This window comes from Eriocheir sinensis, chromosome 8 (assembly GCF_024679095.1).
Source record: "Eriocheir sinensis breed Jianghai 21 chromosome 8, ASM2467909v1, whole genome shotgun sequence".
NCBI classification, from domain to species: domain Eukaryota; kingdom Metazoa; phylum Arthropoda; class Malacostraca; order Decapoda; family Varunidae; genus Eriocheir; species Eriocheir sinensis.
The window spans coordinates 25294972-25318254 of NC_066516.1; the positions used below are offsets into that span (position 1 = coordinate 25294972).

The 23283-nt window shown below is 46.2% G+C and overlaps 1 protein-coding gene across 1 annotated transcript in view; it reads left to right on the plus strand.

Moving 5' to 3' along the window:
• LOC126995747 (uncharacterized) overlaps positions 1 to 21318 on the plus strand; it is an 89624-nt gene extending 68306 nt beyond the window's left edge. The window contains exons 3-6 of the mRNA XM_050855627.1: positions 12664 to 12853; positions 15085 to 15202; positions 17139 to 17374; positions 17776 to 21318. Of these exons, the coding sequence (XP_050711584.1) occupies positions 12664 to 12853; positions 15085 to 15202; positions 17139 to 17374; positions 17776 to 19800 (2569 nt within the window). The 3' untranslated portion in view covers positions 19801 to 21318. The remainder of the gene's footprint in view (positions 1 to 12663; positions 12854 to 15084; positions 15203 to 17138; positions 17375 to 17775) is intronic.
• Positions 21319 to 23283: the final 1965 nt, after the last annotated feature.

The window sequence follows — 23283 nt, forward strand, 5'->3', positions numbered from 1 at the left end:
GAGAGTTGCTAGACCAAAAATAAAGGGAAAAGAGACAGAGTTTAACGAAAAACACCTAAAACATTTGATGAAGAATAGAAGGAAAAGGAATATTACCCTAAATACACTCTCATATTTCCCTTTCTCTTTATGTTGCTTAGCCCTGGACGGAAGAAACCTCTGTGCCTCTCTCTCTCTCTCTCTCTCTCTCTCTCAGCTACCGAAATACTTCCACCTTCCTGTTTCAAACTGATCGACTTCCTCCTCTGCTTCCTCCACCTCCATCTCGTCCTCCTCCTCCTCCTCCAGAACGCCTTAGTCTCTAAAGTAAATAAAAAACAAGACAGAAGGTAGAGATAAAAATAGAAAAGTAGGACGTGTAATCCTCCTCCTCCTCCTCCTCCTCCTCTTCCTCCCCCTCCTCCTCCTCTTCCAGGAGATTGCAGATTGCCCAACCAACACACACACACACACACACATGCGCCTCCACGACCAGAGTGAATTAGTGAAGGCGACAGCTTCACACACTCAGCCTGCAGTGAACCCGCCTTGAATAACGGAGGATGCGCAGTGAAGGATAAATAGTTCACCGCGACAACATGATCACACACACACACACACACACACACACACACACACACACGCACACACACACACACACACACACACACACACATCAAAATCCCAGCTTAGAAATTTACGAGAGAGACAAAACCGCCAATAAAATAACCATGGAAAATACAGACGTGATGCCAGAAGAGGGAAAGCAAAAGAGGACCAACAAGCCCAGACTACAAAGGAAGAAAGAAACTCGCAACGGACGAAAAACGGCGAGGTTATGATGCAAAAAAAGAAAGAAAAAAATAACAACGTAAACCACAAAGGGAACGACAAAAGGAGCGTGCAACTACTGAACGTAAACTAAAACGACAGGCTTCATGGTGATGCTGCAGGCGTACGAGGCATTATGAACGGCGCACAATGAACGTTGAATAATTAACGCAACATTAGAGAACACCTGAGTGGGATATAATTACAGGTGGAGTGGGAACCCTCTGAGGCAGCCCCCAGGCGGCGACCCGATCCTTGTACGCCATTACTCACGCGAGGAGGAGGAGGAGGAGGAGGAGGAGATGGATAGGAGTACGAGGAACCAATGATTTTAGGATACATGAAAAGGATAAAGAGGAGTAGGAGGAGGGGAAAGAGAAGTAGAAGGAAAAGGAGAAAAAGGAGGAGGAGATGGAAGAGGACGAATAGAAGAAAGAGAAGAAGAAAGAGAAGCAGGAAAAGAAAAATGAAGAGGAGAAAGAGGAGAAGCAGGAGGAACATACACAGACACACACACACACACACACACACACACACACACACACACACACACACACACACACACACAAACAAAACAAACACAAACAAGCACACACATGTAGAGAAAGACATAGAGACGGGAACAGCAGGGAAGCAGACAGGTACACAGACGAACAGGTCCTCACAAAAATAGACAGACAAGCAGACCGGTAACAGACAAGCACTTTACAGAGGCGAGTGGTGAGATGCAAAGTAGAATCAGTAATCGGACACACTCACTCATCGCCAGCCGCACGTGTCGTCTCTCAGCCATTCACCGACCCAACAAAGCTTTGTTCTGAACGCCCAAAATAGACACCTCGCTGGGCCACTCATCCACCCCTGCCTGACATGCGCCTTTTCTTTCATCCACTCAAACTCTCATCCTTTTCTTTAGCTCTCCCCTTCGCTCCCCCGCTAGTTGCACGCCGACGAAGCCATTCATTATGCAAGTACTTCATTTGCCATTCTGGCTGTCTATTCAGAGAGTGGGGCAGTCAGTCAAGTTCGTCAGCCCCTCACTACACAGGAAATTCATTCATAGGACGATTATTCGGGTGTTTCGACTTTTTAACAGACTCCACATTCACCAAACAGGACGTTAATGAATCCAGCCGTGCATTGCATCCACGAGGCACCAATTGTCACTTAGCAATCATTTGAAAACCTTTACGCTAGGAAATACAGCAAACAAAAGTGCGGTTCCCTGGAATACTATCTACTAGACATGAAGCAAAATAACCAGGCATATTCACTTTTAAAGACAGATAGGCAGATAAGAGAATAGGTAAATTGGAAGACAGGAAGGCAGACAGGTAGAAAGACAGACTGACAGGAAGCGAGTAAGAAAACCGGAGAGAGATATATATATAAAAAAGAGAGTGGGGAGAGAAAGGGTGGTGAGAGAAAGTGTTGACAGAAGAAACAAGGAGTGGTGCGAAGGATTAAAAATAGATCTAGGGCGTGAATTAGATGTGAGAGCACGGAAGGAAGAAAATGAGAGAGAGAGAGAGAGAGAGAGAGAGAGAGAGAGAGAGAGAGAGAGAGAGAGAGAGAGAACAAAGAGCTTGCCTGCGAAAGTGACGTAAAGAAAGAAGAAATGGAAATGAGAGAAGTGGAGAAGGAAAAGGAGGAGGAGGAGGAGGAGGAGGAATAAAAGAAAAAGAAGATAAAGAGGAGGAGAAGGAGGAGGGGGAGAGAGATGAAAAGAAACCTAAATAGAAAACGATGCAGACGAGGAGAGAGCAAGGAATTAAGGAATGAAGGAAGAAACAGCAAAGAAAACGAGGAGAGAAGGATGAGGGTGACGGAGAGGCCAAAGAGAGGAGGGGAGAAGAGTAAAAGAGGAATGATAAAGGAATCGTCTGACGGAGAGACTGGAGAGAGTAGGAGAGGGGAAGAAAGGAGAGATGATAAGGGGTTCGTCTCTTACATAGGAGTCTGTTTTGAATTAAATGATGAAGAAGAAGATGAAGATGAAAACGAAATAGATAGAAGATGGAAGAGAGAGAGACATTTACATAGCAAAAAACATTTAAAACAGGGACAGGGACAGCGAACAAGAACACATATATTTCCGTACTCACCCACGGCAATGTTCCCTCGGTCTGTCAGCGGTAGTAACCAAGGCTTCTGGCGGGTGGAGGGGGGTAGTGGAGACCAGGAAGTCTGTAGGAGTAATAGGAGAAACCTGTAAGCGGCTGAGCAGGATATATTTGAGTTTTGTAGAGTTTTGTATTCATATCCTTTCTAGCTATCTACCTATCTCTATTTATTTATCTATCTATCTGTGTGTGTACAAATCTAACAGACATAAAAAATAACCTGTATAAAACCATATCATGAAGTTAGTTAAGGAGAGCATTAGAAGAATCATAGACAGTATACCGATGTGTGTGATATATATCTTCTTAAACGCCAGTCAAGTGCATTTTCCTTCTCTGCTACTTCCTACAAATGTTTCTGGCGGCGGTGACAGCAGCGGACTCAAAAGGAACTATGCTAAGGCCTGTGTCTGAAGAGTGGAGCGGCTCGTGGGAAGGGACTCTATGTATGATAAGGAGTGACAGGCCGTGCAGGTCGTGGCTCTGTATGACGTTGTGGATGTCAACAAGGAATTAGAAAACAACAAAAATGGAGTCGGAGTGAAAAACATTACTCCGAGCTCTAGAAAGACATGTGCTCGGAGCCAGAGTTCCCAGCGTCTTCGTCACACTTTCCTTAGACCGTCGGTGAAGCCTCTGTCATCAGCGTTAATAATACCAACCAGACGAAGTTAAACAGTGTACAATGACCGGATTGGCCCCGAGAAGTGGAAAATAAATATGTATGGTAAAGAGTGACAGGCCGTGTAGGAAGGGGCTCGGGGTTCTATATCGCATGTGTGTCGAGGTGGACGTCAACAAGGTATTCAAAAACAACAATGGAGACGGGGAAAACAATAATACCCGCGGCGCCAGTGTTGCCAGCATCTTCATCTTCCTTTCCCCAGAGTGTTCGTGAAGCCTCTGTCATCAGCGTCACTAATATCACCGAGACGAAAATAGCACACCGCGTCTGTCCTCTCAGTGCCGACACAAAATGAGTCAAGAGATGAAAAATTAACCTCTTCGTGTCGGCGCTCTCAACATTCTATTGCGTCTTCTTATTTCTTCCTCACTCGTTTTTTTCTTTTCTCTCTCAAAGGGATATGGACTGTTGTTTGTTTCAAAGCGCCCCCGGCCATAGTCTTTAGTCCCCCGCTTTCTCATTTTGAAGAGAGAAAGAGGTAGACATAGATAGATAGATAGATAGAGAGAGAGAGAGAGAGAGAGAGATGATCACTTTGTCCTGTTCTTCCCCTACCTATTGTTTCATCTCTTCCTGTTGTTTAATCTCTCTCTCTCTCTCTCTCTCTCTCTCTCTCTCTCTCTCTCTCTCTCTCTCTCTCTCTCTCTCTCTCTCTCTCTCTCTCTCTCTCTCTTCTCTCTCTCTCTGTGTCTCTTCCCTATTACGTAACTCATTTCCTGGCTCGTAACTGCCGCCCTTCCGCCGCTGGACGTCCTCACAACAGTGCCCGGAACCTGACCTTTTTGACGACGCCATTTCATTTTCTTGCCCTCCATCCTGCTCGGCGTGTCCTGCGGTGGTGACCTTACAGTTATAACCCACGTTACGACACACAACTTACCTAACAATTTGTGTCCAAACTCCGTACACATTAGGGCAACGTTTTTTTCCCCCTATGTATTCCTAGTCCAAGTGATCTTACTAAACTTTGTAACACTGAAATTCCTCAGCAAGTTGTAATTATATACGCTATAGTAGAGTTGTGTTCTACTTCACCTCTACCTTGTTTCAGCGACTATACGTTACACACTCAAGAGATGAAAATGAAGGATCTTCTTACTCGTAAACACACAGGCCCGATCATGAAACATCACATACACACAAAATAATCAACTGTAGCCTCTTCAATCATCTCTATCCATCTAAGAGAACGTTGGCAGTGATCTTATTCCACAGCGGTCTTCAACGCGTAAGAAAGATCGACGCATGGAAAAAAATAACCGTGATGTTTCTTTGCCCTGCCAGATCGACAATGCGTGAAGGGAACAGCGGTGCATCAGGCCAAAGTAGCTGCGCAACGCCTAATTAATATACACCTTTGAAAAGAGAAAGAAAACTATGGAATGTTGTTTTTTACCGACGTGCTGCCGTTTCTTTGCCCTTCCAAATGAAATCCTCGTGAAAGGAACAGCGGTGCATCAGGTCGAGATTAATATTCCGGTGTCACACGTATAGAGAAATAAATAAAAGAAAAACACGAAATGTTATCTTTATTTTTTACCATATTAAGTTAAGCTCCCTCCGAAATTGACCTCTCCTTTGGCCACTCTATACTAATCGCTATATGGGAGCAACAGTTAGCGGGCTTTTTTTTTACATCTTCTTTTTGTTGCCCGTGAGTTGCTCTGCGTTGTAAAAAAAGGTGAAGGAAAGGGAGCATCTGCACATTTGGAAGATCATTATGACGACAGCTTTCATCGGACGCGTGAAGCTACTCAGCACCTTTAAATGGCCTTATTCCCGTGCCCCTTAATATCTTAGGCTCCCCGGCGGAACCCCCCTCAACATTAAGCCTAACAAATAGTCCGCCGTCTGTTGGGTGTCGCACGCTGATCCTCTACCCACCCACCCCTTCTTCCCCCCTCTCTCCCTCATCCTTTTCAACCATTCTCCCCTCACATACATACAAAGCCTCTTCTCCGGGATCAGTAGTTTGGTGTGAAGGGGAAATATGGGAAGAGAGAGAGAGAGGGGATAGAAGGAAAATTTTAAACCATTACTATCTGTTTTTCTTTATTTCCTCTCCCTTTTCAACCATTCTCCCCTCACATACATACAAAGCCTCTTCTCCGGGATCAGTAGTTTCGGGTGTAGGGGAAATATGGGAAGAGAGAGAGAGAGGGGATAGAAGGAAATTTTTAAACCATTACTATCTGTTTTTCTTTATTTCCTCTCCCTTTTCAACCATTCTCCCCTCACATACATACAAAGCCTCTTCTCCGGGATCAGTACTTTCGGGTGTAGGGGAGAGTGGGAAGGGTGAGAAGGGATAGAGGGAAAATTTCGAACCATTACTATCTGTGTTTTTTTTATTTTCTTTCCTTTTTCAACCATTCTCCCCTCACATACATACAAAGCCTCTTCTCCAGGATCAATAGTCTCGTGTGTAGGGGATGAGTGGGAAGAGTGAAAAGAGATAGGAAACAAAAATTCCAAGCCGCTACCTATCTGGGTTTTTTTTGATCTTACTCCTCTTCCACAGCCATCCGCCTCCATCATACCAGTAGTTTTGTTCATTAAACAAGGGAGGAGAGTTGCCCGAAACGCTAAATTGGACCAAGTATAGCGTTTTTTTCTTATTTTCTTGATACAGCGATGGGTTATTACGACAGAGAGGCATGGGAATAAACTGCCATAGCTCTTGTTCCAGGCTTTATGTTGTGCCAGTCCTTCCAGCCACTCCCTGCGCTCTCCTCTCGTGCCCTCAATACACACTCGTTCATCCGAGCTTTATTTCCGCCACTCTGTACTGCTGCCACTGTGTTTTTTTCTCTCTCTCTCTCTCTCTCTCTCTCTCTCTCTCTCTCTCTCTCTCTCTCTCTCTCTCTCTCTCTCTCTCTCTCTCTCTCTCTCTCTCTCTCTCTCTCTCTCTCTCTCTTAGTCTGCTTGTTTGTTTCATCCTCTCTCCTCCGTATAATCTCCATAATGATTCAAGCCATTACACCTGTCTCCTCCTCCTCTTCTTCTCCTACTTCCTCCTCCTCCTCCTCCTCCTCCAACACCTCCGCCACCACCACTTTCTCATCGTCATTTTGAACCTCCTCATCCTCATCCTCCTTCTCTTACATATCTCTTTTCTTCCTCCTCCTCCTCCTCCTCCTCCTCCTCCTCCTCCAACACCTCCGCCACCACCACTTTCTCATCGTCATCTTGAACCTCCTCATCCTCCTTCTCTTACATATCCTCTTTTCTTCTTCTTCTTCCTCCTCCTCCTTCTCCGCACAAGCCTCTGTCATCCCTCTTGTGGTTGGCTTAAATAATGATGGAAATTTAATAGACTTGTTTTGAGTTTCTTTTGATATTTTGGGAGGCGCGTATTTTTCTCTTTCCCCTAAAAACTAAGACATTCTCTCTCTCTCTCTCTCTCTCTCTCTCTCTCTCTCTCTCTCTCTCCGAATCTTCAATACGACAAATCAGCCTAATATCATCACAGGGAGCATTATTATATGGCATGATTTAAAAGAGGCGACACTAGAAAAAAAAAATACGACCGCGCCAGCTGGAAATAAGGCCATACATTAGAGCCCTTGGAGTGGAAAGAATATTAAGGACGTAGTTTTTCACCTTCTCGGCTATATTACCGTAAGTCAAATGGGGTCGCTGTTGTCTACGAGCTTCATCTCCTTTGGTCTATTTGGAACTATAAACACTTTGATATTTGACTTCCATGTTTTTCGTCATATAATGTAATCATATCTTCCTGGGTCTCCTTCTTTTATTTGAGGACTCTTTGGGCAACGAAATGAGAGGAGAAAAGTGAAAACAGGAAGCTCGGAAAGAAGTTAAAGTGGAAATGATCGAATAGGAGTTGTTTTTTTTTTTTTTTTTACAACAAAGGAGGCAGCTCGAGGGCACAAAAAAAGGAAACAATAATAAAAAAAAGCCCGCTACTCGCTGCTCCTAAAAAAGAATCATAAGAGGTGGCCGAAAGAGAGGTCAATTTCGGGAGGAGTAAAGAAAACCGCTATCAAGATCAGAAGTAGATCTTGAAAACAGTGGAAAAGAAGCAAATGTTTGTGAGGTGAGAGGGTGAAGTGAACGTGGCAGAGGTCAAGCAGGAGTACGACAACACAGTGAAGAAAAACTATGATCACGACAAAAGTGGAAAAAAGTAAATGATGGAGAGGCGAAGGGGTGAAAAGAACGTGAGAAAGAGGTCAATAAGGACTGCGACAACAAAGTCATGAAAAATCTAGGACAAGGCCAAGACTAGAACAAGGAAAACAAGTAAAGATTAAAACCAAATAAGAAGATGAGAAAATACATCCATGACTAAGAGGAATAAAAATTATGGAAGCTTGAAAACAGGACATGAATAAAGCAGACAAAGCGAGGAAAAAGATTGCAGCGAACTAAGAGAAATAGAACAAAGAACAGACAGGCAAGGGTGATGATGGAGAAAAATAAAGACCAAAAAAACAATCAGTATGAGCAAAAGGTACGAGAATGAGAAGGAAAACAAATAAAAGAAAGAGGAAGAAGACGAAAGGGAGCCAGACGAGATCGAGGGAAAGGACGAAGGGAAGAAAAACAAAGAGGAGAAGGAGGAAGAATAGAAATAGGGCACAAACAAAAAGATAGAGCAGGCAAGGGTGATGATGGAGAAGAATAAGGAAGGCCAAAAGCACAAACAGGAAGAAGACGAAAGCGAGCCAGACGAGACTGAGGGAAAGGACGAAGGGAAGGAAGACAAAGACAACGAAGAGAAGGAAAACAAAGAGGAAAAGGAGGAAGAATATAAAGAGGACACAAACGAAGAGATAGAGCAGGATGAGGATAAAGAAAACGAGGACACAAACGAAGAGATAGAGCAGGATGAGGATAAAGAAAACGAGGAAAACGAGACCGAGAAAAACAAGAAGACAAGGAAAACGACCACGAAGAAAAAAGAACGAGGAAAAATAAATAAAAACACAGCAGAAGTAGTATTAGGAGGAGGAGAAGGACGATGAGAACAGCGTATATGAGAGGGGCAATCCATCACCGCTGTATGAAAGGGAACAAACACGGCCTGGGCATTGGAAGCGGCGGAGTCTGGCCGATAATAGGTCCTGCGTCACGGGTCATTAGTGGCAGGAAAAAACATACCAAAGGAGTGATCAAACACGAGAGAGAGAGAGAGAGAGAGAGAGAGAGAGAGAGAGAGAGAGAGAGAGATTGGAGATAATAAATGGATAGGAGAGCGAAAAAGACTGAAGCACCAAAATGGACACATACAAAAAAAAGGACAGAAAAAAAGACAAGAGAGGAAACGGACAGACTAAAAAAAACAGACATACAAAGAATGAAACAAAACACACACACACACACACACACACACACACACACACACACACACACACACACGGACGGACGGACCCAAAGAAAAGCGGAAAAACAGGCAAAAACAACAAAAAGGAGAGAAAAGAGAGACTCGCTTATGTGTTGTGATAATAAAGGCTGAGCAGCGGGCAAGAGGAAGGGAAAAGAGATGGAGCAAGAGGCTGAAGAGGGAGGGAGGAAGGAAGGCAGAGAGAGAGAGGGAGGGAGGGAGGGAGGAAGGAAGGCAGAGAGAGAGAGAGGGGGAAGGAGGGGAAGCACATACCACTCTAACCCCCTACCCGGCCCTCTCAAATCTTTCTTATTACTCAAGGCGCCAGCATCTTACCCGCCTCCTCCCCTTCTTTCCCCTCTCCCCCGCACTCCCCTCATTCCCTTACTCTGGCGCCGGCGACGTGTGTGTGTGTGTGTGTGTGTGTGTGTGTGTGTGTGTGTGTGTGTGTGTGTGTGTGTGTGTGTGATGTTTTATGATCGGCTCTGTGTGTGTTTACGAGTAACAAGATCCTTCCTTTTTTCATCTCTTCTTTTTCCTCCTCCTCCTCCTCCTCCTCCTCCTGTACGTCCTGACGCCCCTGGTAACACAATATCATAACTTTGCAACCCCTCCTTCTCCCTCCTCCCTCCTCCTCGTTCCTTCTTCCTCCTTTAATGTTCTCCTTCTCCTTCTGATATATTTTATAATTCAGCGTACTCTCTTATGCCCTCCACCAGCGGACCTCTCTCTTTCTGTATGTAAATTGGGCTTCTTCCTTCACCCCCCACTATCTCCCCTTCCTTTAACCCTTTCCCTCTCTCTCTCTCTCTCTCTCTCTCTCTCTCTCTCTCTGCATTTACTAAGAGGTCGACTGTCTAGCATTCATGGGACTCATCATCGTCTCTCTTATATTCTTTAACTCAGGTGTTGATGAGGAAAGGTTGACCCTCTCTGTGTTGTATGCTTCTTGTGGTCGTCTCGTTCTCCTGTTTTCGTCCTCTTATCAGACTTATTTCTCTAGTGTTTAGTATTTATTTGCTTTATTTCCTGTCTGCATTTTTAAAATTTTTACATCCATCTCCTACGTCACTTTCTTTTTTTCTTGTTTTTTTTGTGTTCTTCTAAGTCTCCTTTCTTTAGTGTTTCGTGTTTATGGCCTTTTTCTTCTCCGTCATCACCCAATTTTTCCTCTTCCTCCTCCACCATCTCTCTTTCTCTTTCTCGTTTTCTTTCCTTCTAAGAGAGTAGCCCTGAATATCGTGTTGTGTGCATCTTTGTTCTTGTTTTTGTATTTCTTTTTTCTTCTCTTGGTTTTCCTTTTTTCAGCGTTTCGGATTTATGATTTTATGTTCTCAGTCCTCGTTCTTTTTTCTCTTCACCCTCTTACTCATTTCTCTCTTTTGAATTTCTTTCTTTCTTCCATTCTTTCTTTTTCTTGCTCTGTTTCTGTTTTTTCATTCTTTCTTTTTCTTTTTCTCTCTTACTTTTTTACATCGTCTATTCAACCGTTTTCTTTTATTTTCATTTGTTTCTTCTTCATAGTCTTCTTTCTTCAGTGTCTCGTATATATGTCCTATTTTCTCTATCATCACAATTCATTTTTCCTTCCTCCATCTTCTTCTCCTCCTCCATCTATCTTTTCGTCTTTCTTTCTTTCTTTTTCTTTCTTTCTTCCTTTCTTTCTTTCTTTACGTCTCCTATCTAGTCGTTCTTTTCTTTTATCTTCAGCTGTATTTTCTCTCGCTCCCTTTTTTTTCCAGCACGCCTCCTCCTCCTCCTCCTCCTAAAAGACCGGGACCGAGGGGGCGAGAAAGTGTTCAGTAAAAGTGCATAAAAGCCCCGCGTTGCCCTGCGGTTCCCTGTCCTGTTAATTACACCTGCCAGCACTTGCATTTAGATCCCTCCTCCTCACCTTTTCTCACTCTCCTCTCTCGCGCTGCCACACTGGAGAGGGAGTGAAACTTTTTTGTCTGTATTTTTTTTTCAAGTTTTAAACGACTGAGAATTTTTGTGTTTTTCTATATATTTTTATTTTAATGGTTCTAAGGATATTTTTCGTAACCTTTCGTTGTATATATCAGTTGCTTTTTCGTTGACGTTTTCTTATTGTTTCTCTTTTTCAGTCAACCTCCTTCAGTTTGTTGTATAATAATTCCTTCTCCTTGCTTCTTTAACGCCAGTCTTCCACCATTCCTCTTTCCGTTCCCATATTCATTCCCTTTCCATTCCACTACTCCTCTCTCTCTCTCTCTCTCTCTCTCTCTCTCTCTCTCTCTCTCTCTCTCTCTCTCTCTCTCTCTCTCTCTCTCTCTCTCTCTCTCTCTCTCTCTCTCTCTCTCTCTCTCTTCTAAGTCCCTAGTATTTTGCGTCACACATTCTTCTGTGGTTTTTAGTTTCATCTTCGCGCGACTCGCTGCGGCTGCTCCAACTTTAAACCTTTACGAGATGTTTACAGTGAAGTTTCTCTTTTTTTCACTCGACCTCGGCCCACTCAGGTTTCGTCTGTGTGTGTGTGTGTGTGTGTGTGTGTGTGTGTGTGTGTGTGTGTGTGTAAAGAGGAGGGACGAAAAGAGAGAGGAGGAGGAGTCCCGCTTTACGTACAGAAACAAAGCGAGTGTTGTGTTGTGCTGTGTTGTGTCGCTGCGCGTCCTCGTTGTGTGTTTTGGTGTTGCAGTTCGTGTTCTGGAAATCTTTTGAAAGGTTCGTGGAGGCCGCTATTCTTTCTTTTTCTTTCTGAGGAGTGAGCGTTTAGACTCCCACAGAGGTTCTATATATGCATGTCTGTCGCCTTATACACACATGCGAAGGTTTACTTTGGGGTGTGAATATTAGCTCTCTTTACTGTCGATAACAGCGGCTTACTATATTTTTTATCTACCTTCATCTTTGTTTCTGTTTCATTGTATTCCGTAAAATGTGTGGCGCTATACATTCATCTTTTCTAAATTTGTGGTGCTGAATTTAGGCAAAAGTTCTTGTTTCAGTTTATTTGGCGTGTTTATGGTGATACTCAATACTTTTCGGTGCAAAAAGAGTCGAGATTCAAAACATATTACTTTTGAGAAGGTGTAGATTTAGTTTTCAAGTTCGAGAAATTAAGACATATCAAGAAACCCTAGATTCAATTATATTAGTGAACTGATAGTGTTTTCTAGTTCGAGTGAGTTTGGATTCCGTGTTACTACTGCAAGATAATAAGTTAGGGTTCGAAAAAAGAAAAACGTTCAGATTCAAAGTTTTAGCGCAAGAAATTCAGTTCTGGTCGAGGAGTCAGGTCGTCAGGAGAAGTCTGGTCCAGTGTTCAGACCCTTAATGGACTCGGGATCGCCAGCATCTTTCCTCCCTCACAGGTTCACGGCCGCGCGTCGATTCCTTGGGTTCGTTGGAAGGGATCAAGTCGCCAATAACGTTTTACACCCAGATTAAGCGTCCCCGGGAGACTTAGCGCTTCCAAGACCACACACACACACACACACACACACACACACACTTACATAGAGCTAATGTTCTCATATTTAGCTTAAAACAAGTAAAACACAAACTACGACTAATAACATTTACTCTCCTGCCTCAAAAGATCCCGGGGACAAAGACGCACTCACGCATCATCCCATCTCAATATTCCTCCTCCTCCTCCTCCTGCAGACTCGAACAAAGCGACACTGACGCGGCATCCTCTCCCCCTAACACTTCTCGCCCTTCTAATCCTACAGGCTCGGGGACTTCTTCAGCTACAACAGCGGGTGTCCTCAAGGGTGGATGCAGATCAGCGAGCGGGACCGACCCTACACTGACGGCTACTGGTGTGGTAACGGGCAGGGTTTCAACGTGTACTACAGCGAGACCTCCACCACCACGCTCACACTCAAGAAGTTCATTACCATGGACTACATACACTTCGAGGTGGGTGAGAGTGAGGCGGAAAGGTAGATAGGAATGGTTAGGGCGGGAAATGAAAAGGTGCAGAGCGGATTAGAAAAAAAAGTAAGGGTAGAAAAAAGTAGTATAAATGAAGGGGGACTTAAAAGGAGAGGTATTGAGAGGTGAATGAGAGAAAGACAGTAAAGAAGATTTATGCAGAAAAATGAAAAAGGTGCAGAGCGGAGTAGAAAAACGAGTAGGAAAAGGAAACAAATAATTAAAAGGGGAAGGTTGGAAGATGAGGTATTGAGGGTAGGAACGGAAAAAAATACTAAAAGGAGGGGGATTAGAGGGGAAGATATTGCAGGTAGGAAGAGGTGAAGAAAGTACAGTGCGGGCAAGAAAAAAATGAGTAAGAGAAGGAAAAAATATCAAAAGGCAGGTTAGGAGGGGAGGTATTGAGGGTAGAGAGAGATGAAGATGGTGCAGAGAGGACTCGGAAAAAAAGAGCAAGATAAGAAAAACAATGAAAAGAAAGGGGTTGTAAGCGGAGGTATTAAAGGTAGGAAAAGGTAAAGGGGTAATGAACTGCCAACATCTTGAGAAAAAGAGTAAAAGGAAAAGGGGAGGTTAGAAAAAGAGTAAGAGGAAAATGATTTTAAAAGAGGAGTGTTAAATAGGAAATACTAAGACCGTGTAAAAAAGTGAAAGAATAATTAGCTGCTAACATCGAGATGAAGGAAGTTCCGATGAAAAGTGTGTGAAGAGGCGGAGACATGGAGTTAGCACGAGGAAAGATGTGGAAAACTAATAAAACAGTAAGGGAAGGAAAAACAGAACTGAATGATGGCTGTAAAACTGACTTTAAAATGTTATGTATGTGGACTGGAGCCAAGTAAACTGCAATCTGTTTGGAAACAGATAGGCTTTGCATAAGTCCTCGCTTCAAGAAGTGAGACTTTGTTGCATTCCATCATGCATCACATTTTTTTCTGGTATGTTTTTCACATTAATGACCTTAATTTCTTACGGTATAAAAAAAATAGTCAAGCAACACTTGTTGCCTACTTTATAGATCTGTAGAAAATTTAGTCTGTAGCTCAATTCCATAGGTTGAGAAACTTGGTGTGACTCAAGGCTGAGAAACGCTGCGACCATCACTGGTGCAGAGTGTGTTGCACAGAGTTCCATGAAGTAGTGCACTTGAGGGATTCAGACCTAGTCCGTGAATGAACTTTTTTTTCTACACTGACACGAACTGCACCTCCGACACCGCCGAGTGGAGCATGCACGGGCGCTTGGAGAAAAAATGCCACTCCACCAGCAGCCAACACAACCACTCGAACATGTCCAATTCCAACACGCGCAGCTCCCCTCCGCGGCACACGTCCACGTCCCAGCCACAACTTTCTAATCTCAGGTGTAAAAAAATAAAATTACCTGTCCGGATCCGAACTTTTGCAATGCACACGCGTCCCTGCTGGCCAGGGTGGCGGCGGCGGGTGGCGGCTGCGGCCCCTCGCGTTGCATGATTCCAGGGTGTTGTGTGTGATGCGGGGCGGAGCGCTGCACGTCTTTTTGCGTCGTTATATTTATTCAGGAGTGCTACAAGACCTCCGAGGCTCAGTGTGTGTGTGTATGTGTGTGTGTGTGTGTGTCACGGTGTGCGAAGCGCCTGACACCAGAGGAGCTAGCTGGGTGTCTCATGTTCACCCCTTCATTATTAACACTAACTAAGGGGTCGCAGCGCTATTTTTTATATGGAACACTTTTTAGCAGCGGTACCGGGTAGTGAGGGAAAGGGAGAGAGAGCGAAGGCAGGGGAGTTGCAGCAAACACGTCAGAGGGCTCCCAGCCGTGCAGCAGCATTCTCAGAGAGGATTTATAAATACGTCTTTATTTTTTTGCCGGTGCTTCTCTGCACAGTGAATTGGAGCAGACAACGTTGCCGGGACACGAACACCTGCGTTTCAGACTTGCTCAAGGAGACTCACTCCTGGGTTCGAAGTTGCGTGTGAATGTGCGCGCTTAATATAGACACCTGCCCTCCAGAACTGTTTGTGAGCGAGGAATGGATTTCACATCACTGGAAACATAAATAATGATTGAGTATTCTTGCTTGCCATGTCTCGACTCTTTGTTCCTCGTGCGATACTTGTTTTAAACATTGCTGTCTCTCTCTCTCTCTCTCTCTCTCTCTCTCTCTCTCTCTCTCTCTCTCTCTCTCTCTCTCTCTCTCTCTCTCTCTCTCTCTCTCTCTCTCTCTCTCACAGGGCCTCCACCAGTCGCCCTTCAGCTTCCGGCTCACCTACAAGACGCTGCGGCGGAGCGACGCGGTGCTGCGCTACGGCAACGCCACTAAGCCCAAGGACCGCGGCCAGCTGGTGGAAGGTAAGTGTGCTGCTGCAGTTGATGATGATGAGGAGGAGGAGGATAACATTGATATATAGATTAAAGTTCAAGGAGATACAAACAAAAACTGAAATTGATTGATAATAATGCTTTGAATGAATGGAACCGATTTAAGTTGTGCTGCCGTACAACTAAATGCTTGAATGCGGTTTAAATATTTTATAGATGAAAAATATATATGAATAACTGGTTCTCAGGAGCTGCAATGTGCTCCTACTGGACTCCTGTTTACTCAAACCGCAAATTTTCCCTTCCAAGTCCATTCCCATCACATCAATAAAAAAAACAGTATGCCAACCTCCGTTCCCTACCAGCTTTCTTTGAACCTCCTTTCATGGCTTAAGGGCTATATCAATCTAATCACTTTTCTTTCTTAGTTATAGCATGGAGTAAATAGACCGAAATAGTAGTTGAAGGTGAAGTAGGTGGAATGTATCGAAGGCGAAAAAACATTCAGATGATGCCTTTTTTTTTTTGTGTGTGTGTGTGTGTGTGTGTGTGTAAAACTTCACCTCTCTTATTGAAGGACAGATTAGAGTGTAACCGGTTGACGCCTAATAATCATTGTGAAATCTTTCGCATGTACAATGTTGTTAATGTCTCCTCACCCCTCGTTTTCACACGCACATGATTGCATTTTAACAGCTTCTCCTCGTGTGTTCGCTTCTCAAAGAACAATTTTCACTTTTGGTTATTCATCCTGGTCTCTCTCTCTCTCTCTCTCTCTCTCTCTCTCTCTCTCTCTCTCTCTCTCTCTCTCTCTCTCTCTCTCTCTCTCTCTCTTTACTCCCAGCTTTCCCCGGCTTTAGATTTGGAGGCACTGGAATATTTTATAACACTCCTGTCTGTTGTCTGCTGCCCCGCTCTTGTTCCGTCACTCACACATCAGGTTGTTTGACGCTCTGTATGCATGTCTGTCTGTGTTTATGTCTGTCTCACTGTATACATAATTCCTTATCAATCCATCTCTAAATATTCATGCATGGAACACACACACACACACACACACACACACACACACACACACACACACACACACACACACACACACACACACACAAGAACAGAGAAAGACGAACAGGAACACATCTTACTACTATGAACACCAGCAGCACTAGCCTTACCACCACCACCAAAAACACCACTATCAAGTACCACCGCAAATAACACCACAGACTCCACCATCAAGCACCACCACATCCTGTCTATCCACGTCTCTCCCTCCTTCATAATCCTTGGTCCCCTCTCAGCGCAAAGTCCTCAAGGAGATTTACCCTGTACAGCTCGCACAATCCCCCACGAGATGCGGTTTACAGAGATCTCTTCCAATCACCGGCCCATCTCCCTTTCCCGCTCGCTATTTCTCACAACCTTAAAGCCTGCCTACTCAACGCCCTCCCTTGTACTCACTCCCTCTTCCCTCCCTCCCTCTCTCCCTCCCTCTTTCCTCCTCTCCGTGCTCCCTCAAGACCAGTGGAAAAGTGTGGGTCTTTTAAGGGTGGAAACAGATGGAGGGTCGCCCCAGCCCTGCTCAAAGAGGAGGGAGGACATGGGCAGTCCAGCAGAGGAAATTGAAAGGTCGGAGCAAGCGAAGTCGGGACGGAAAATGGTTGTGAAGAGTTTTGAGTGTGTGTTCGTGGTGTGTGTGTGTGTGTGTGTGTGTGTGTGTGTGTGTGTGTGTGTGTGTGTACCTAGGAGCTGTGGGTCGTTGAGGGACAGTGTTGAGAAATGTGGGTCGCTGTGTGTCGGCGAGGAGCGTCAAGTATGGATGATGACAAGAGCAAGGTCGAGGTGATGTAGATTGTGCTACTAATAAAGGTAATCTCTCTCTCTCTCTCTCTCTCTCTCTCTCTCATTACAACCTATCCCTCCGCCATCTCAAAGGTAAGCCAGTAACGTCCTTCTCCCCTCGCAGACTCTGTGTGTACGCGGATCTTCCTGAACTGTGACCAGAACCTGTGTTCCGTGCAGAGCCCCAACTTCCCCGGCCTCTACCCCCGCCACGTCACCTGCAGCTACCTGATCCGCCAGACCCGTTACATCCCCTACGCCATCCCTCTCATCACCATTCACCAAGACAATCCTCTCAGGTTCAACGTAAAGGCCACCTCGACTCTGCCCAACCAGGAGCCCTCATCCGGAGGCCTGCAGGTCAGTAGTGTTCTCTTTGCCTCAACAAGTGCATCTTCTTTTACTGTTTTTCACAGCCTAACCGAGTCACAAACTACATCTTTCTTTATACTTTTTTTCTGCAAACTATGGTCACTCTAGGAACTTACGGTTCAAAATAAGAAATTACCACTTAAAATAAGAAACAAAAGGTCCCATAATGAGTGATCCCTAATCAGATTTTTTGAAAGTGAGAGGCAGGGGTGGAGGCAAATTTGGCTCCATATACACAATATTCCAATGTCCGATTAAAGTAATATGGGTGAAATTAGTTTCATAATCGTGAAATCTATCTATACAATAGGTTTAAAAGCAATAATTCATGAACACTGCCTATTAGTAGACCTGCCTCCCTGACCCGCTCCCCAACCTCTCGCCCACAGATCTGGGGGTCGTGTGACCTGGTGCACGACCACCTTCTCGTCTACGATGGCAACTCGACGGAAGAGCCGCTCCTCCTCAAGGTGTGTGGTTCGGGCCACCTGCCGCCCATCACCTCCACGGGGTCGGAATTGCTCATTATCTTCAGCACGTCACGCTATGACGAGCCCACACAAGAGACGCTCATGCCGCGGACCTTTGGCTTTGAGCTTGATGTGAAGGTCACGTACCTCAGCATGGACTCTCGCAGGTTTGCTCGCAACCGCCAGTGTGTGTTCCACATCTTCAGCGCCAACAACTCCAGCGGGAAGATTAGATCGGTGGTGAACACGCAGCCGCAGAACTCTTCGTGTGTTTACCTGTTCCACGGCGAGGCGCACGAGGTGGTGTGGGTTCACTTCCGCAAGTACGAGATTAATCCCAAGATGGGCCACTACTCCTTCAACATGACGGATTGCATCAACCCGCTCAGAATATACGACGGTAACTTCTTCGACACAACAATGCCTTATGGGACCCCGCAGCATGCAAGGCTCATCCAGGAACACTGCACAGCACGCCCTCCGCCTATGTGTGCCCGGGAGTATCTGCCCCTTAAGGCTAGCCACATCGCCCCGGTGAAGGCGTGCACCAGGAACGAGAGTTATGTAGCAGAAGGGTCCAAGCTGACGGTTGTGCAGCATTACAACGAGTCCACTGCCGCGCTGGCTGTGGACTTCATCCTTCGGTATGAATTTGTCAACACCCGACCCGGCTACAGACCCACCAACGGCAGTGAGTGTGACTTTGAAGCGATCAGTGACGGCTATTCGCTGAGGACTGGCCGCGTCTTCTCCCCGCGGACTTCGGTGCTGTACGGACGGTGGGGTCGCCGCCGACTCTCCTGCCAATATCGTCTTACTGCACATGGAGACGAGCTCGTGAAGGTCACCATTACAAAATTCCATAGTGCTTATCGTTCCTGCGTCACCACAACCAACAACTTCACTGGTAATTATGACTGTGACGATCATTCGGGCCAGACGGTTTCCTTGGTCGTGTCTGACTATCCTTGGCAGGACATTGAGGTGCCGCGGCTATGCCTGTGCGATTATTCTGTCATTCCCATTACATACGAGTCAAAGTCTAAAGAACTGCGGCTCAAGTTTGAAGTGAACAACATGGATGAAACTCACGACTACTTTGACTTCATGTTCGAAGCTCAGTATGAATTTGTGAAGAAGCCTTCCTGCAAGAAGGAGCAGCGACTGCAGGGAACCAACGGGGAAATAGTATTCCGGAAAGCCAACCTTACTGAAAACGAACCGTGTGATAACTATCCCTGGCTCTTGCAAACCTCTGACGCCAAAAAGTCCATTTACTTTAGAATAAGAGGCTACGACCACATCGACAAAAATTGCACCACAACCACACGACTTCTGGTGTTCAAGGTTGGTCGCCTGAGGCCAGTCGGCGTCCTTTGTCCCGACCCAACGAGCGAAAAAGTCGTGGAGCTGTTTAGCTTTGCCTGGCAGGGCTCAGGGACACTTGTGGAGCAGTCTACTGACAAACTGGTGCTGGAAGTGTCTGGGGTGCGGGACATGGGCCCCCACACCCTGACGTGGCTCCAGGTGTCCCCGGCACGCCAATATGACTGGTCTTCGGAGGGTATCGTGCGAGGATGTCAAGAGGAGTGTCCCGAGCTAGGCGTCTGCATCAGCGAGGACTTGTGGTGCGACGGTGTCCATCATTGCCCTTCAGGCCACGACGAGCTTATTGCCCACTGCTTCTTTCTGTCTGTGCCCTGGGCCTACATTGGCGTCGGTTCTGCACTCAGTATTATCCTCCTGGTGGCTGTGACAGTGTACGGGGCGTCACGCCTGCGAACCTCGGACAAGAAGGCGCACCAGCACCAGCCCATTCCCACGCTGCCTACTGCCTCAGAGTCCCTCTTCTCCTCTGACAAGGACGCAGCGGAGCGAGACGGTGGTGTAACGTCCGCCTACAGCCTCGATTACAGTGAGGTGGATTACGTCACCACTTTATGAGGACCACAACGCTTAGCATCTTTCAACAATACTTGCACTCGCGCCCCCGCCACCCGCCCATCCTCCAGCACAACCCACTCGCTCGACGGCCGCCGCTCACACGAGGCCCGCCGCTCACACGACGCCCACCTCTCACACGACGCCCACCTCTCACACGACGCCCGCCTCTCACACGGCGCCCGCCACTCCCACGACTCACACCGCGCTAGCTCTCGAAGGGCGACCAGCCTTCCGCGTCCTCCCCGACGTTCCCGGGCTCACCACACCCGGTCGGTCAGTGTTCACTATCACAACGACATCGATGACCGCCCTGACTCGCTCCAGCTGTACGTCCCTCCTCCTCCTGCCCCCTTCAGCAGGTCGTACCTCTACACCCTGGCCGCCCTCAACACCCATCCGCTGGACGCTCTCAACACCCCCACTGGCCATCCGCGTCGGGGTCAGTAGCTGCCTTCCCGACGCAGTTCACCTCCCCTCCCTCGCTCAGAGGAGTGATGGCCGGACTGGCGGGGGACGACAACCCACGAGTGCTCTTCCTGATACCACCGAGGTTGTTCGCGCCCCGGGCGTCGGCGTGCAGATGACACTGCCGCCTCAAGTAGTACCAAGGCGTCGGGGCACCACCCCGATCCTCCCCCTGAGCTGCGTGTTTGATGTACATGTGTAAATCGCTTTCCACCACCCTTCGCACGCGGCTTTCTCCGTTCACCTTTCTTGCAAATGTTTCTAAATACAATTTTATTCCATAATTTTCTAAAACTCGTTATTGAGATATGAGCCAGTAGCCGACACTCCACCTTAGCCGCTTTCTGTGTTACGAGACCAAGAGTCGGTGTCTACGGAACCGTGTGTTGACTGATTTCTTCGTCTGGACGTAGGCGTAGTTGTGTCTGTTTGTTCTGTTGGGTTACTAGTCGTAGCCTGTCTGTCACGCACTCCGTTGCTGAGAGCTGTGAAATTTTAATCTAAAATCATTAAAATACGTACACGTGATAGGTAAAAAAAGAGAATCAATAATTGTCTAATATACCTGGATGATTATATATGACCAATAATAAAGTATATACGCAATCCTCCTCCTCCTCCTCCTCCTCCCACCAACTCCTCCTCCTCCTCCTCCTCCTCCTCCTCCTCCTCCTCCTCCTCCTCCTCCTCCTCTTCCTCCTCCTCTTACTCATTCTAATCTTCCTCCTCGTCCTCGTCCTCCTCTTCCTCGTTTCCTACAAATATCTCCTCCTCCTCCTCCTCCTCCTCCTCCCACCAACTCCTCCTCCTCCTCCTCCTCTTCTTCCTCCTCCTCTTACTCATTCTAATCTTCCTCCTAGTCCTCGTCCTCCTCTTCCTCCTTTCCTACCAATATCTCCTCCTCCTCCTCCTCCTCCTCCTCCTCCCACCAACTCCTCCTCCTTCTCCTCCTCCTCCCCTTCCTCTTCCTCCTCCTCTTACTCATTCTAATCTTCCTCCTCGTCCTCGTCCTCCTCTTCCTCCTCTCCTCCTCCTCTTCCTCCGCGTCTCCTCCTCCTCTTCCCCCTCCTCCTCTTCCTCCTCCTCCTCCTCCTCGTCCTCCTCATCTTACTCATTCTAATCTTCCTCCTCGTCCTCGTCCTCCTCTTCCTCCTCCTCCTCCTCCTCCTCCTCCTCCTCCTCCTCCCACCAACTCCTCCTCCTCCTCCTCCTCCTCCTCCTCTTACTCATTCTAATCTTCCTCCTCGTCCTCGTCCTCCTCGCCCTCCTTTTCTCCCCCTCCTCTTCCTCCTCCTCCTCCCACCAACTCCTCCTCCTCCTCCTCCTCATCATCGTCCTCCTCCTCTTACTCATTCTAATCTTCCTCCTCGTCCTCGTCCTCCTCTTCCTCCTCCTCCTCCTCCTCCTCCTCCTCCTCCTCTTACTCATTCTAATCTTCCTCCTCGTCCTCGTCCTCCTCTTCCTCCTCTCCTCCTCCTCCTCCTCCTCCTCCTCCTCCTCCTCCTCCTCCTCCTCCTCCTCCTCCTCCTCCTCTTCCTCCTCCTCCTCCTCCTCCTGCTCCTCTTCTTACTCATTTTAATCTTCCTCCTCGTACTCGTCCTCCTCTTCCTCCTTTCCTACAAATATCTCCTCCTCCTCCTCCTCCTCCTCCCACCAACTCCTCCTCCTTCTCCTCCTCTTCCTCCTTCTCTTCCTCCTCCTCTTCATCATTCTAATCTTCCTCCTCGTCCTCGTCCTCCTCCTCCTCCTTTCCTACAAATATCTCCTCCTTTTGTCCCCGTGATTCTATCCTATTAATCATCATAAATATTCTTATCATTATCATCATCATCACGACCATCATCATCTATTACTACTACTTCGTGTTTTACTTGTTCTTCTTCTTCTTTTCCTTTTTCTTTTTCTTTTCTTCTTTTCTTACTTCTTTCGTTTTTTTCTTCATCTGCTTCTTCTTCTTCTTCCTCTTCTTTTTTATCTATTTCTTCGGCGACCGACAACACCACTACCTACAGCCATCACTAACCCTTACCACTACCACCACTACCGCCACAACCCCCTCCTCCTCCTCCTCGCACCCCCTCGACGAGACAAATCATGCACCCTCAGTTTTAGACGCGTAGCAGTGATGATGTAGCGACGGTGATAGACGTGTGAAAAGGAACTACTGCCAATGACTCTGTGTAAATATCAAACAGTATTTTTAAAGACTGGTAGATCGTTGCTTGGACACGAATCACATGTACATAATGCACATTACCTGAGATTTCTACCACGTTTCTTAAGTGTACAGAGAGTCCGTGAGTCCGAGGTGTTTGTATGGTGTGCTCTGTTCTCTATATATATAGTTATTTGTGACGAATATAAAAAAAAAATCTACTTTAAAATATCTAAACAAAAAAACATATATTATAATTATTATCATAGCCCAGCTGAAGATTGTTCTATTTAGAGACTATATTAACTGGTTGTTACGGTAAGTGTGTCTGCTGGAGAGAGAGAGAGAGAGAGAGAGAGAGAGAGAGAGAGAGAGAGAGAGAGAGAGAGAGAGAGAAAAGAGATATGGAGAGATAATTTAATAACTGTACAGAGGTGTTAAGGGACAAAGGCCCAAATATTACTGTTTCAGAAGTCTATGCTGCCACCTTGTACATACTGTAATAAAAGTTTCCGAATACGCAGAGTTTTTTTTCCGTTCCTCCTCGCGTCAGGCCACTAGCAAACAAACCTTCGTCACTTAACCCTACCCGATCCAACGTTTTCAAATTTTCGCGCTCGTAACACCTAGCATCGTACTCATTTATCTGAACAACGATAACGCTCATGAACACTAAGTACTGGTACCGAATCAACAGTGTAAAACAATAACGAATAATGATTGAAAAGAAGCTAGTGGAAAGTAAGAAAATAAAAGTATTGTTTTGATCGAAATGCCAGAGGGGAAGCCAGATTTGTCCCCCCTCGGATCGGATAGGGTTAATAGATTCTCTTTCTTTTACTTTCCACATCAACGCACATCTG